At 42.1% G+C, this 15,568-nt stretch overlaps 1 protein-coding gene across 1 annotated transcript in view; it reads left to right on the top strand.

Moving 5' to 3' along the window:
• Positions 1-10,629, top strand: part of MAGI3 (membrane associated guanylate kinase, WW and PDZ domain containing 3) — a gene marked incomplete at its 5' end in the record, with an annotated part of 89,850 nt that extends 79,221 nt beyond the window's left edge. The window contains 4 exons of the mRNA XM_080801663.1: positions 353-479; positions 1,055-1,198; positions 6,053-6,191; positions 7,623-10,629. Coding sequence (XP_080657789.1) covers positions 353-479; positions 1,055-1,198; positions 6,053-6,191; positions 7,623-8,743 — 1,531 coding nt within the window. The 3' untranslated portion in view covers positions 8,744-10,629. The remainder of the gene's footprint in view (positions 1-352; positions 480-1,054; positions 1,199-6,052; positions 6,192-7,622) is intronic.
• Positions 10,630-15,568: the final 4,939 nt, after the last annotated feature.

Genomic DNA, 15,568 nt, shown 5'->3' with positions numbered 1-15,568 from the left:
AGGGTTTTGAAGGGGCAGGGGGTGGGAGGTTGGGGGAGCCTGGTGGTGGGTATTAGGGAGGGCACGGATTGCATGGAGCACTGGGTGTGGTGAAAAAACAATGAATACTGTTACGCTGAAAAGAAATAAAAAATTAAAAAAAAAAAAAACCAAAACAATGGGAGGTGCTGACAGACTCGATGCTGGAGTTAACGACCAGATTGCCCAGCACCTCTGGTTCTAGAAACAGTCTGCCTTCATGGCAGTTCGTCAGGAGAATGGCCAGCTTCGGACTAAAGAAATGAGTCTGCCTTTACTTTCAGACTGTTTTCATTTTCTCCGTTCAGAAAGTGACTGGATTTCTCTCTTGTAGAAGTGCTCTAGAAGGTGAAATTGGGAAGGATGTCTCCACTTCTTACAGACATTCATGGTCTGACCACAAGCACCTTGCACAGCCTGACACGGCGATGATTTCGGTTGTCGGCACCCGGCCCAATCAGGTAAACGGATACCGCACCCCCCAGCCCAGATGTGGACTGTTATTTTCAGTTGCTACATCACTGACACTGGTGACTTTTTACTACAAATCATTTCGGACACATTGTTCCCAAGGTTAATAATTTTTAAAGACTTGCTGGGTATTTGGCATTCCATTAGCTTCTATGAGAAGATGTAAAGAGTGAACAAGTTTACCCTGTAATTGGAGAAATGTGCACCCTGGGTCGGGTACTTAGAAACAGCGGTGTTGGAGTTCGTAGAAATAGGATTTTGAATCCCCTCCCCAGGGAAAATTAGTCAAGCTCTCCTTAAAGGAAGCATTTCCCCAAATTCTATTCTTTGATCATTCTTTTGTATGTTGACCCACTAGTGGAAAAAACATGTGATCTTCAGCTTAATTTAGGCTGCATTTGTTAAGTAGCTATTCAACCAAAGCTTACATTCCTTTCTTATGATATAGAAATGCATATTGAGTGTTTAAGTCATAATCTCCCATCTCTAAAAGTAGTCTCTTCAAACTCTTCAAACTCTCAATAGAACAGCCCACGAAAACTTATTTTTCTTCTTTCTTTCCCAGAGCCTTGGTTGTTACCCAGTGGAGCTGGAGAGAGGCCCCCGGGGCTTCGGGTTCAGCCTCCGCGGGGGGAAGGAGTACAACATGGGATTGTTCATCCTACGTCTTGCTGAGGAGGGCCCCGCCATCAAAGACGGCAGGATTCACGTGAGTTGGCTTCGTCCCTCAACCTTTGGTTCTGCCTCCAGACTGAAAATGACTGAAAATAGTTGATCAAAGTGAATGCAGAAACCTCCCAAAGCTAAGCAGCCAAGTTTTCTGTCCCTAAACCTGAAAGCAGCTGCTCCTTGTTTCACTTCCGGACACCTGGTGATTTCATGTCCTCGCTCTGGTATCCTGGGCGCTACCACGTGGTGCTGTTTTTACCATCTTGACTTTAGGCCATAGGAAACTTACTTTTGGCCTACATAGTCAATGTTTGAGGGCAAATGAATTAGTAAATAAAATATACTTTCATCTTATTAAAAGTCTTAGAAAAGCCAGGATAAAACAGAATCTTTAACTTCTTCCCAGAAATAATAGGCCCAAGATTTTTTTTTCCTCTCAGCTACCCACAGAGGTAGCCAGAGATCAAAAAGCATGACCCTCCCAACCTTTACTAGTATTTGAAAGACTGGAATTCACCTGGGTAATGGTTTATCCTGTGTGTTCTCAACTCTGAAACACTGTAGCTTTGTACAGGGCCCTGCAGATCAGACTGTCTGTATCTGCACCAAAGGTATTTCCCCCCCTTCTCTGAATGTTACTTCAAGAGGAGTGTTACATAGGGGACATGTGCTGGCCTCAATTTAAAAAAAATAATTCACTGGTATTGTTAAGTTATACGGTAGAAATTTTAAATTCTAGACAGCCTTCCCTGTACTGCTCAAGAGAACTTTGGATTTCCTCCCCCTCCCACCAGCAGGCAGCAGGGAAGATAATTTTTGTTTAAAAATCAGATGGTATATTCTAATAATATTTGGAAAAGGCTTCCAGGTGATTGCAGTCTTGAATTTTCCACATCACTGCCCCACTCCCATTACTCATTTGGTAAACATGTGTTGAGTGTTTGCTTTACCCAAAGCTTTTATGAATGAGTGCTGAATGAGCTGCGAGAAGGGGTGTCCCTAAAACACATAAGACACCACCCTTTTTCAAAATGACCAGACTTATGCACAAGTTCAAAGGAGGTAAGGATGAGTGGAGATTTTGCAGAATGGGTGGCACTGGAAAGTGGGTAAGATTTCAGTAGAGAGATCGGTCCTTTTCCTTCCCCTCCCCTTTTTAAAAAAAAATCTATTTAGGTGTACTTTAAGTCTGTTGGATTTGGGTTTTTTTGTTTTGTTTTGTTTTGTTTTTTTAATCTCCCATTGTACGGCTGCCTGGGTGGCTCAGTTGGTTAAGCATCTGACTCTTGATCTCAGCTTAGGGCTTGATCTCAGGGTCATGAGTTCAAGCCCTGCATAAAACAAAACAAAACAAAACAAAACAAAAACCTCCCATTGTATTGAGTGTCATAAAAAAACAAGCCAAAAACTAGGATATGATTTTAAAACGTTGATTCCAAATATAACCCTCAGGTGATGCACTAATCTCACTAAACAAATAAAAGGCAAACAGGCCTTGAAGCATACAGTTTGTTTCTAAAACATGTCATTCTTTACAAATGAATGGGAGCTTTGGACTTCCATGATTAAACCAACTAATTTCAAAAGCTCTGATATGTGAAAACAAAAGGAGGTAATAAACTACTATGATTATGCCCAGGTTTATTCTAAACTCTAAGAAATTAGCTTTTCAGAGAATTCTTTTTCTGGCTACCAACCTTTAAAAATCCTGACTTGCTAAGGATCATGGGAGTTTTGTTATTAATGACAACTGAGTCTGGGGGCCACCACCAAATGAGTTTATCTCCAGCAAACTCACGCAGTGGAACTGCCTGAACTCCCTTCCTGCCGTGCCCCACCTCCCCCTTCCCTCCCACCTCCCCTCAATCTCCTATCCCCCAACTCCCTGGCTTTGTCTTTGTTTCTGTATTCTGTCTTTGATATCTGTACCTATCATGTCAATGTCTTCAGTCCCAATACAGTGCCTTGAATGGTTATAGTAGATGCTCTGTAGATATTTGTTGAAAGAGTAGAATGGATGAAAAATACTTAAAATGAGAGAATTGGTTTTTTTCAAGATTAGCTGCCAGAACTTATTACTGCATTGACAGGTCTTGGAATAGATAAAGCAAGTGGCAGACAGTGTAATAGTGTAGTTCAGTAGGATAAGGAAAGGTTAACCTGTAATACAGATGGAAAGGTGTTGAGAGTCAAGGGCATCTCTACATTTAGTGAGTCCTAAGCCATCCATAAATCTGGTTAAGATCTGGAGAGGAGTGAAAAAGGTGTTCTGGGAAAAGAGAATGAGATCAGCCGAGTGGGAAAAGCTTGTATTAGGGGATAGCATCAGATTTAGTTAGATCTTCACTGTAGGACAGAAACAGAGGTAGAAAATGTGGAGTCTGGCATCTTCCAGGCAACACGTGTTTTCACTTAGTTTTAGTCTCACAAAAACCCTCTAAAGGGAGGTGGCATTATCCCTCCTTACCGATGTAAAACTGAGGCTCCGGAAGACTAGGTCCCTCTCTCGGGTCACTGGGCCTGTGACGGCCACAGTGGGACCCAGGGCTTTGGTTCCGTCAGCCTAGTCTGTCTGTGTGCTTCCCACATCAGGCCCTGGCTGGCATGTGTTTGGATCCGACTGTTTAGGGGAAGCGTATAGGTTCTCAAGGCCTTCTGAGATCATGTAAGCAGTGTGCTAGAAATATTATTTTGTCATTTTAATACAAGATGTACATTTTTGGTGGCTGTTGTTAATATAGTAACTTTTTTAAGGAACATAATTTTTCTCTAGTCTCTCTTCCCATTTTTCTTCCTTTGGTTTTTCTATTCTCCTTTTTTTTCCTTTGATTTCTCTCCTCTTTCCTCTGTCCCCCATAGTTTTATTTTTCAATAATACAAACCTGAACTTGAATCATTCATTATTGGTTCTATTTATCAAAAGATGTATTCCTCGTTTTATTTTTGACACATTCAAAAATTTTTAAAGTAACAGAATTTTCAAAGAATGTTCACATTTCTGTCTCAGAGGTGCCTTTTTTTTTTTTTTTTTTAAATCTCCAGCTCTGTACAGTCCAGTAGAGAAGTTTACCCCTCACTGAGGGCCTGTCTACCAGAAATCTTAAAGCCATGGGGATCTAGTGTCCTTTTAAAGTTAAACAAAAATGACACCTGGTGGCAGATCTGTTCAATTACAAGCTTTATTGCAATTCATTTGTTGTACTAAGAGAAAGAACTAGGCAGTTTAGGACAGTGAATTTAATGTGACTCAGTATGTTTCACAAGACATACCCAAAGCATGTTCTCAGTACTGTCTGCCTTAATTTTCATTTCTCTAATTATCGGCAGGATTTTATACCCAGTACTAACATATCACGTGTATTTCCTCATGCAAATAATTTTTCTTCAGTCACTCATTAGGGAAATCTGAGTATTGACTTTTGTCTCCCATATATTCTAGATACAAGCTTGTTTATTATATGTATATGAGTTTTTCCATCCTGTTTATCATTTTGTTTAAAGATTTTTTTTCTACTATGTTAAATCCATCTATCTTATTTGATATTCTCCATTTCTTCTCCCATAAACATGCAGCAAAACAATCTCTCTTCTTTCTCATAGTTGACTTGACATTTTTCGCAGTGTAGAGAGTAGAGTACAGCCTCAGGTGAATCTTCCTCCTAATGCACTTGAAGTCTTTTTTGGCAAGATGGGGAAATAGAGAACTTGAAAAGTAACATTTTTGGTGTGTAATTAGGTTTTAATCTCATTAAACCTCCCCTGTGCCCCAAGAGGTGGGTGCTCATATTGTCCCCATTTAACAGGGAGGAAACCGAGCCCAAAAGGAGGGAGACCCAGGAGTGAACCACAGACGCCAAAGCCCAGCTTCCTGGCCACTGTGCTTCGCACGGTCTGTGGATACAGACTTCCCCCAGCCTCTGTTATATAATTATTGGGTCATCTTCTGTTGTGTTATTTCTGGATCATTTTAGTAAGCTCTTATAAATATTTGAGCTTCTTGGAATTTCAGTAGTTTTCCACTGTTCAGTTTTTCTCTTTTGAAGCCAGTACCCTTTGCATGCTTGTCACCTTGAGACATATTTTTAAATCACTACCATTGTTATCATTAATCAGGTCCTTTGCCAAAAGTTATATTTGACTCATCTATATTATCCCTTTTTTTAAAAAATAACTAAACAGCATTTCTAGTATACAGCAGTGATACTAACATCTTTTTCTGATCCCCAGTTTTCTGTTTCATAGGGAAATCATTTTATATTAAAGTCATGAGTAAGCCAGTAAGCCAGTTACTGGTTTTAAATAAGTATTCATATCAATATATTCTCCAGGCTATAGTTTGTCAGAGTTTCCATCTCTGAATATCCCAGTTACGAATGCCTCGTACATGTACAGGGCACGTGGGCAACATGAAGGAGCGGGCAGTTCTCCCCGCAGGCCCGGAAAGGCTTCAAAGATGAGGAGCCCAGATTTTAGAAAATAAATGCAAGATTCAGGTCAAGTTGGAAAGTACCCTTCACAGGTGGATCATTCAGTGACAGGCCTGTGACAGGCGCTATGATCCACAGGATCCTGTGGAACATAGCGAACTTACCTCTGGTGGCACTTACTTATCTTTTGGTGGAAAACTTAGAATCTGATTCGTGATTTCAAGGGGCCCAGACCCCATTTACTAGTCATATAAAACTTTCTCCTGCAGGATTTCTAGAGTAAAGAAAGCTGACCACCGTCTCTTCCGATGGCTATCCTCTGTCCACACATCATTGGCCTTAGCACGATAGCACTGTATACAAGTTACGCGTCTGACAATTAGCAAGCTTGGGCGGCTCCAGAGCAGACAGAGCAGCAGAGAGGAAGGATGCATAGTTTCATGTTCCTGTGAATGTTCCCTCTCTAGGTGGGTGACCAGATTGTTGAAATCAATGGAGAGCCTACGCAAGGCATCACACATACTCGAGCAATTGAGCTCATTCAGGCCGGTGGAAATAAAGTTCTTCTGCTTTTGAGGCCAGGAACTGGCTTGATACCTGACCATGGTAAGTCACGTAGCTCACCTGGAGCCGGAAGGTGGCCGGGGTGTTAGAGAGGGGGCAGCAGCAGGAAAGGAAGCTCTGGTGGAAGGGGATAGAGGGCTTACTGACTAGTTCAGAGGTAAACAGCAGAGACTAGATACACAGCAGAGTTACTATAATACTGCAGAATCAGTGCCTTCGGGCCTGATTGTTTTGTTGGGATGGAATTTGTGAAGCAGTGTCCACAGGAAACATACAGTTGCTTTTGTAGAGAAATGTGCCTGTGAAAAAACGAGGATATGGGAAGCAAGTGATACATTTGAAATCTCTTCAAATGCTAAGAACTTTAGGCTTTTCTGGTCACTTGTCGAAAACACGTTACTATGGCCCACCTGGGGTCAGGGAGTCGGATGTGGGACCACGTCTGGACTCCGGTGCTGATCCTCAGCTTCCCGGGTTTCATTGCATGGTTCTGAAGTATCACAGGATTTGCAGCTCATTGTTGAATCAAGTGCACTAGCCTAGAAGTAGAGTACCACACCACTGGGACGTGTCCCTTCCAGTCTCCTCCCCCCAACCCCCAGAGCACTGAGGGACAAGTCTAGACATGACCTCCCACAGTCCCCTCCAGCCTATAATTCTTTGACTGTGTGATCTTCCACCACCTGCTTGTAAACTATACGTTCCCAGTGACATCTTTGCTAACTGCGCTGTGATTTTTTTTTTTTTTTTTTTTTAACATAGTCCTAGGCTTTTTCTCTTCCTTCTTCAGGTTTGGCTCCTTCCGGTCTGTGCTCCTACGTGAAACCTGAGCAACATTAAGGCTTTCAGGGCTTTTCTTGGTCTTTCCTTAAAAAGACTTGGTAAATTTGCATGTCTTGTAAATCACTTCCTTCTTTTTTTTCTGTTTAATTAAAAATGCTATTAAATACATCTCTTTCTATCTTCTGCACTTTTCAGTTCCCTTTTGACATTAAATTTGACAGCTTAATGCAAGAAAATTGACAAATGCCCATGAAACCTCGTTCTGGCTACCACAGTTGGGTCTCCTTTACTAGTGATTTTGGCGTAGCTGTAAGCTGTATCCTTTGATAACAGTCAAATTAGTAAGCTTCCTGGACCAAGTAATTTGGTTTGATTTTATTATTTCTAAGTTTTTTATTGGGCGTTACTACTTGCCATATACGATGTATAAATTCTTCATATCACGAATTATACATAAATTATTGGAAGAATGTTACTCTGTGTGTATTTAAACAGCCTACGAGTACATCCACCTTGTGTACAAGCGCAGCTGTCTGTGTATATGGCCCACCTTTATCAGGCGCGCTCAGCGTATATACTCAGACTATTTGAGCAATTAGTCCAATTCAAAGGGCTGTCAGAGTTAAAATTTAGAGTTCCTCTTTATAATTCTAAAATGTAATAATGCTCCACTCAAATCCCTCTTTGCAGGTGATTGGGATGTTAATACTCCTTCGTCTTCAAATGTGATTTATGACGAGCAGCCACCATTTCCCCCATCTTCCCATTCTGCTTCCGTATTTGAGGAGTTTCCCGCGCCAGTAATTGAAGAATCTTTGATGAGAGGTCAAATATATGAAAAGACAGAGGAATTAAAGGATGGTGTGCCTGAAAAGAAAAGCACTTTAAATGAAAATCTGTCTGATAGAAAGCAGCACTCTTTTCTCCAGAAAAATGTGAATAAAAAGGATCCACCCAGCAGTCATGGGCAGAGTGACAAGAAAAACCTCTTCAGAGTAGAAAACAGTGTTACACAAAGAGGCAGATCTGCTAGTCCCAGAAAGCCAGCCGGCCGACACACAGAAGAACATTCGGACAGGCTTCCCAGTCCTCTACCAGCTGACCCCAAAAGAAGACCCAGAGATCGATCACTCAGCCCCAGGAAAGGGGACAGGAAAGGGGGGCAGATGGATACCAGGGCAGGTTCTGGACAGGATCACTGTGAAAGAAGCAGAGGACGGTCTTCCAGCCCAAAGAAGCAGCAAAAGCCTGAAGGAAACAAAGGCCGAGTGAACACCGAAGCCAGATTATCAGAGTCTGAGAGTCAGAGAGGAGGGGGCCGTGCGAGGGACGGGGCCGAGCAGATCTCTGAGGGCAGAGAAGAATCAGGTGTTGTCCGGAAAGACACGAAGCAGAGCCAGTCTGGAAAAAACAGAACACGGTCTCCAGAGAAAAAAAGCAAGAGAATGGAGGAAAAGTCTCTCCCATCCAAAAAGACTAGTACTGCTGCTGGTAGAGTATTATCTGACTGGGAGAAAGGAAAGAAGGCGACCTTAGGAGAGACAAGTTCCAGCAAAGAGAAGCCAGGAGAAAATGCCAGAATATCAGACAAGAAGCTGAAGCAGGATCCTGAAGAAAAGATGGTTTTAAACAAAACCCCAGCTCCCCGAGGAAAAGAACAAGAGGCAGCGGACAGAACCAGAGAGAGCGGAGGGTTCCAACCTGAGAGCGCTTCTCCCGTTAAGAAAACACCCATAACTCCGGGGCCCTGGAAGGTTCCAAGTGCACACAAAGCCGCAGGCACTACTGGTGTGGCCGAGAAACGGCTGTGACCTTTGGTATAAAACAAAGAAAAACAAGTTGTAATCTTTTCTTACTGAAAAATGGCATTTTTCCAAAACAAAACCCCAAAAAGTCATTTTTGCAGAAATCCTGAAGCACATGCATTTTAATTTGAGCATCCTGTTAGCCAGGCTGCATGAAGGGCCTCAGGACCGCTGGGAGCCAACTGTCCCGGGGCAGCTGCCCTTCCGTGTGCAGCTGACGTGCCTGCTCCTGGGGGGCCCAACCCGCCTCCGTGGGTGTCCCCACCCACACGTGCGGATATGCACAGTGCGGTCACAACTCACTTGATACCTGTGCCAAGTTATCTACTGCTTCATGTCTCTTTTATCCGTCTCACTCAGCTATTTCCACAGGAATGAAAAAACTAGGTTTGGCTTGGAAGTTGATATTCTCAATAGCATGCTGCATGTTTACAGAGAGACACATTTGAGTCCTTGCAGAAGAAGGAACTGTTAACTCATCATTAAACATGGCAGTTGCCTTTCCTACCAGCTACTGGTGATGGCCCAGGCCCAGCTTAAAAATGAAACTCCAAAACATCACTACTGAAAAGAAAAACAAAATGGAATCAGAAAGTGACACTCTCTTCGGGTTTTTAATTCGGCTGGATCAGGTATTTCAAGTAACTTAAAGATATTACTTACAATCAGATGTTTAAAATGAGCTAGTGCTTTAGGCAATGAAGAGTTCCCCTCCTGCTGTATTATCCAACCCTGATGTGGTCGTAGCATCTCAGGTCACCCTTTTCCTTCAGTTTATCTCGTTACGAAACCAGAAAGAAGCATGTGGAAATACTGCTTACTGCTGTTCAGAGAAAAACTGCCAGGTTTCTATTTCTGGATATATGAGTTGGACCTCCTACTACTCATTCGTTAGTCGTTACTACATAGTGCGCACGTGAAGAGTCAAAACATGGTACAGATTGTGAGGGCCTCGAGCACCAAGCAGTTTCACAGACACAGGACCGGGCCTCCGGCAGCAGCTGTCCAAGCTCAGGTGTTTCAAAGCAGAACCTGCGTTCAGACCTGCTCAGCAAGAGGACAGACGTGGCAGTAGACAGCCCTTGCTAGATCTGATTTTGTTTTAATTTCTAGCTACAGTAACTTATTTAAAAAACAAGAAAGGGAGACTAGACATCTGCTTAGCTTGTACATTTTCAGAATTCTTTTTAAAAGTCTAAGTAAAGATGTTTGTTGGGAGGTAGAGACCGTTTTTAGCTCCATAAAAGAGATCGAGGATTTTCAGGCCCCAGAAGCACCATTCGGTAGCAGCAATGAATAAAGGACCGATCTCAGAACACAACCATTTTATGGAGTATTCGGACACACCTGTTCCGTCACCCGGGTTCATCTTGTTCTTGTGAAACATGGTACGTCCAGGCCCTGTCCTCTCAGAGTCCGACTGTGAAAGTCTTTAATGTACCAACTGAAGCCACCCTTGTAGCTGAGACATGCCTTCCCAGAGTGAGATTTCTGAAATCCCCTTTCATCCAGAACTATATTTACCACCTCTTGTAACTACTTGAATAGAGAAAAATTAGGAGACTTCATCCATGCTAAGAATTTAGCACCACAGAAATGATTTATTTTCCCTATAGTCCACAATTAGTGATAAAAATCCTATTTTTATTGTTAACTGTGACATAACTTTGATGTCATACGTTGTCTGATGTGGCTCTTTTCTTTCTAAGTAACCCGTCACTGTACTGATTATATACCGACTTAGCAATGTGGCCTTGGAATGCTAAGCAAAATATGGATGGATGTACTGGTTGTAAATGTTTATATATTGTACAGTACCTTTATATATACACCTGAGGTTCTGATTAGAGAAAGAGATCTGTAAATTGCTCGTTATTTTTTATATAGATATTAAAAAACAAAAACAAAAACAAAAATCTGTTTATGGCCTGCATTTCTTTGTCTGTCAGGCTTATTTAATGTTGCTTTCCCTTTACGGGGCTAATTCCTATCACAGTCTGAGTCCTCAAATAGATTTTGTTCCTCCAAGTGAGGAATGTTCAAAATCCTACAATCAGGAAGACTCAGAATGATGACTTTTCCTTTTATCTGTATGTAAACCTTGAAATTATCATTATGCCTCTTCGTTGTAAAGAAAATAGCTTTGCATAAATAATTTGCTACCCCTCCAAAATCTTTTCCTACCCTGTCGGAGAGAAAAGGACTTGTCCTATGGGAAGTTCAGCGAGTAGACCTTGCTAATGGATAGAGTAGTTTAAGTCCAGTTTACCGTAAGGTCACGAAAATTCTTCATCAGACTGTGGCATTTCAGCAGTAAGTCACTTCATTTACTATAGGTTACACTTACTTTCAGAATGAAGTGTTTTGACTTGGGTTTCATTTAATTTTTGGTGTGATTGATGCCCAAAACCTATTTCACACCCATGGTTATTATACTCTTGCAGGTAAACATAAAGTCCTACCACTGCATGAACTCACACTAAAAGTGAAACCCGAGCCCCACAGTGGAGCTGCGTGCCATGACAAAGGCTGTAGGAAGTGGCACCAAAATAGTTTGGGTGGACCTGTCTTCTCATGGAGTTCTGGGATGCTAGTGCATTGTCTTGCTACCAGTGAGACACTGAGATCCTAGTTACATCAAACTGTATAAACCAAGTAGAAGTCTCAGACGCAAAAGCATTTGGCTTTTTATTTCTACATGAAAATATCTTGGGTTTTCCCTTTAAATAGATATTCCCACGTAGGAAAAGCCAGATGCTTTTAAACACATGCACAAATGAAGAATTTCATAGTATGTCCGACATTCAAAGAGAGTGTGGTTTAGAAAAGCAAGGAATCTTCAAATTATTTACACTGTGTAACAATCTAACCTCTACAAAGATGTGTTTAAGCTGAAGCTCAGTCCATAGGTTGCTCTTGCAGAACACTGGTATAAACATAGACTTTTGCACAAAATGTGATGTTTCGCTCTAGAATGAAGACTATATCAGAGCAACTTTTTACATCATTGTGGCATGCTCCAATGCCTAAGAACTATCTGTGTTTGTTAAACCTAACAGGCTGATTTATTCAGGCAGCTCTTTACTGGTCATGCTCTCAAGGTTTAACGACTTGTTTAAAGCATGCCATAATTATTACATGAAGTCTGTAATCTCTGCTTTAGTTAACTGAGTTAGTTTAAGAGAGCCACTAACTTGGATCGGTCTTCATTGTTGCTGTGCAAGACAGCCTCATGGGAAGAGCGTGATTCTAGCCACTAGAGAACTCTGAATCTTCCTCATCTACACTAAAAATATGAAAACATAGCCAGGTGCTTTAACTTAGTTTAAACCTATGATTTTGACAGAGAATCCTTTGGGAATTTGTCTGTTTCACAGTGTTTGCATTAAAGCCAAGCAGAACTATTATTAGCAAATACACAAATCTAGAGGCTTATTTTGTCCTTAATAAACAATCATTTGTTACCTTGAGTAATACCTTATTACAGCTTATATGCTCAGGCATGCTGCAGGGAAGGTATGGAATTATTGCACATTTGTGAAATTCAAACTTCCTTATTCAAGATGGACACCAGTCACTGCAAGAAGCAAAGGATTACTTTAAATGATTAAACTAGTCAATACCTGTATACATGAGATTAACTTCGATGAATTTCTCCATAATCCCAACTCATATGCCATATTGGGAGTCAGACCCACTCAGCCCACTATGAGTGTGTAAATCTAAAACATTTCAAAAGTAGATAATTAATTTGGAAGGACACTGGGCTGTTATTTTTACGGTGCCCGAGTCCACTTACTTATAAATACAATGAACCAAAATGCAAAGACCCATGAGCTAATACTCTGATACCATTCTCAATACCACTCTGTGGTATTTAGAATTTTTCTATGTGTCTCTGAAAGTCAGGAAACCATATGCTAGTTAGGCAAGTGTTTAGTTATTCAACTATACAAAATATTTGGCTTATATTATATATTAGCTATAATGTACATATTTAGGAAATTTCAGGTTGTACCTACATACCAATTTTAAAAAGGATAATTTTTCCTGATACAAATTATTAAGTGAACAGGTATTTCTCTTTAGATTCAATAATTATTACTATTCCAATTAAATATATAAATGGCCTAATCTAGCCCTGTTTTTATATCTTGGTTTTGTTTCTCAGTAACAGCTAAATCTTACCAAAGTATATTATAGCTCACTCTTTTTTGGGGATCAAAACAAAATCCCAAGTTCCGGGGCGCCTGGGTGTCTCAGTCAGTTGAGCATCCGACTCTTGATTTCGACCTGTGATCTCAGGGTTGTGGGTTCGGGCCCTGCATCAGGCTCTGCTCTCAGAACGGAGTCTGCTTGTCCTTCTCCCTCTGCTCCTTCCCCTATTCGCACAAGCTCTATCTCTAAAATAAATAAAGTCTTAAAAAAATAAATAAAAGCCCAAGTTCCTAGAAATTATACAGAGATAAATGAAGCACTGAGGGTTCTCCTGAACCATTAAGTTACAACCCTTCCATCCTAACAGAAAAAAAGTTGCATGAACGTTAAGTTCCTCAAGGTCTACTCATTCATTTTACACATACATTCTATTTATATTGAGGACCTATTATGGGGTCAGGTACTGTTTTGCATTCTGGGGACCTAAAGAGTAGACAAAAATTCCCGCCCTAAGGGGCTCACACTCTAGTGGTGGGGAGGGGAGGGGGGACAGAAACAACCAGGCAAAAAATAAGAGAGGGGAACCTGCAGAGTAGGAAGATCGTCCCTTCCATGTACACGCCAAGGCTGCAACTACATATAGCGCAACTCACTTGGAGAATGACTTGATGTCTAGCAAAAATCTCTTCCACTGCTAAAGATACAGAGAAAAAGCCACATTGAGAAGGGCAGGAGGGGCAAGTAAGGAGCCAAATCCTTGGCAGGTGGGAGGGACAGTACATGTACAGATGTCTTCCTTGGGGAGGGAAGGTTCAAACCCCACATTGGGCACTCCTGCCCCAGCCCTGGGGATTTGTTCTGGGAAGATGAGCCACACATACCACCCCCCACCCCATAACTCTTTCTTTGAAACTCTAGGGACTTGGAAAATTAGCAGGGCTTAACTAGGGCAAAGCCAGAGGGCTATAGGAAACTAGAACTCTGCTCTTAAAGGGCCCTCCATTATAGGAGTCCCAGAAGGAGAGAGAGAAAGGAGCAGAACTTTAAAAAAAAAAAAATACCTGCAAACTTCCTAACCTGGGCAAGGAAACACATCCAGTTCCAGGAAGCATAGAGAGTCCCAAACTGCTGAACACAAAGAGGTCCACACCAAGACAAATAATTAAAATGTCAAAAATTAAAGAGAGATAAATCTTAAAAGCAGCAAGAGAGGAGGGGAAAATGGTAAATTAAAGAGAGATAAATCTTAAAAGCAGCAAGAGAGGAGGGGAAAATGGTGGTGGAGTAGGAGGACCCTAGGCTCACCTCTTCCCATGACTACAACTAGATAATTATCAAATCATCTTAAACGTCCCAGAAATCAAACTGGAGACTGACAGAACAAACCACAACTAAAGGTAGAGAAGAGGCCACATTGAAGAAGGTAGAGAGGTAGCTTGGGAGAGAAACTGATCGTGGCTGCCACGGTCACACAGAAGGGCAAGAGACAAACTAGCACACAGGGGAGTACATGGGGAAAATGAATTCCCATAGCAATTGGCTTGGAAATGAGAGGGCCCACATTTTGTCAGTTCTTACCACTAGTGGGGCCTAAAGCCTGGAGTTTTAAAGGTTGCCTACTTGGCTCAGGGAGACCTCAGAGAACTTTGGGCTGCTCTTGGAGAAAAGCCAGGGCAAACAGCCAGTGGACATGCAATGTGGACACAGTGATCTGAAGAGCACCTGGGGCACACAGTGGGGAGGTTAGTTGCTCACTTTGGAGTGTGTCCCAGAGAGGCAGCATTCGTGGAGAGATCCCTTTGGGAACAAAGGCAATGGCAGGTACCATTTCTCTCCCCCACACCTCACCATAAGCATAGGGCCATCTGCAGGACCCAGTACAGTGCCAACACTCACTACCCCACTACCTAGACCAAGCTCTGCCCCACCCCCACGCTTTGGTGGAACTGTTCATACCAGTCAGCTTCCCTCAGTCACAGCACCGCAGGCCCCCTCCCTCAGAACACTGGCCCAAACCCCTGCCCACACCACAAAACTCACACTCTGGGAGTTTTGTAGAGCCTCAGTTCTAGTGGCCATGGCAACAGTTCTCATTTCAGAAGCAGACCAGAGCTTAGCTAGTTAAAACTCACCATATTCAGGCCAGGGTCCGATACTGCCCATAATAGCCTAAGAGAGCCTCTGCAGATGACTGGCCTGAAGGACAAAGTGGCCATGACACAATAACAGAGCACACACAGCACACATTAGAGACAGTCCCAGAAGTGCCAGGCTCTGGGGAAATGGTACAATACACTGGAGGGCACGACAGGACCTCTTCTTCATAAAGCCATTATCCTCAAGAACAGGAGATGTAGCTCTCATTCCTAACACAGAGAAACAGACACGAAGACTTAGATAAAATGAGAAGACAGAGGAATTTATTCCAAATGAAAGAACAGACAAGGCCATGACCTGAGATACAAGCAAAACACACGTAAGTAACATGACTGATGGAGAATTTAAACCAATGATCAGAAAGACACTTGCTGGACTTGAGAAAAGAGTAGAGGACATCAGTGAGACTATTAACAGAGAGAAGGAGTAATATACCAGAGTTAAAGGGCTTAATAAACAGGGTGATAAAATGCTTGATGGAATCAACAGCAAGATGGAAGAAACAGAGAAACAAAT

The sequence above is a fragment of the Martes martes genome, assembly GCF_963455335.1.
Source record: "Martes martes genome assembly, chromosome: 4".
In the NCBI taxonomy this organism is placed as follows: Eukaryota; Metazoa; Chordata; class Mammalia; order Carnivora; family Mustelidae; genus Martes; species Martes martes.
This window is presented reverse-complemented; position numbering and strand designations above follow the sequence as displayed.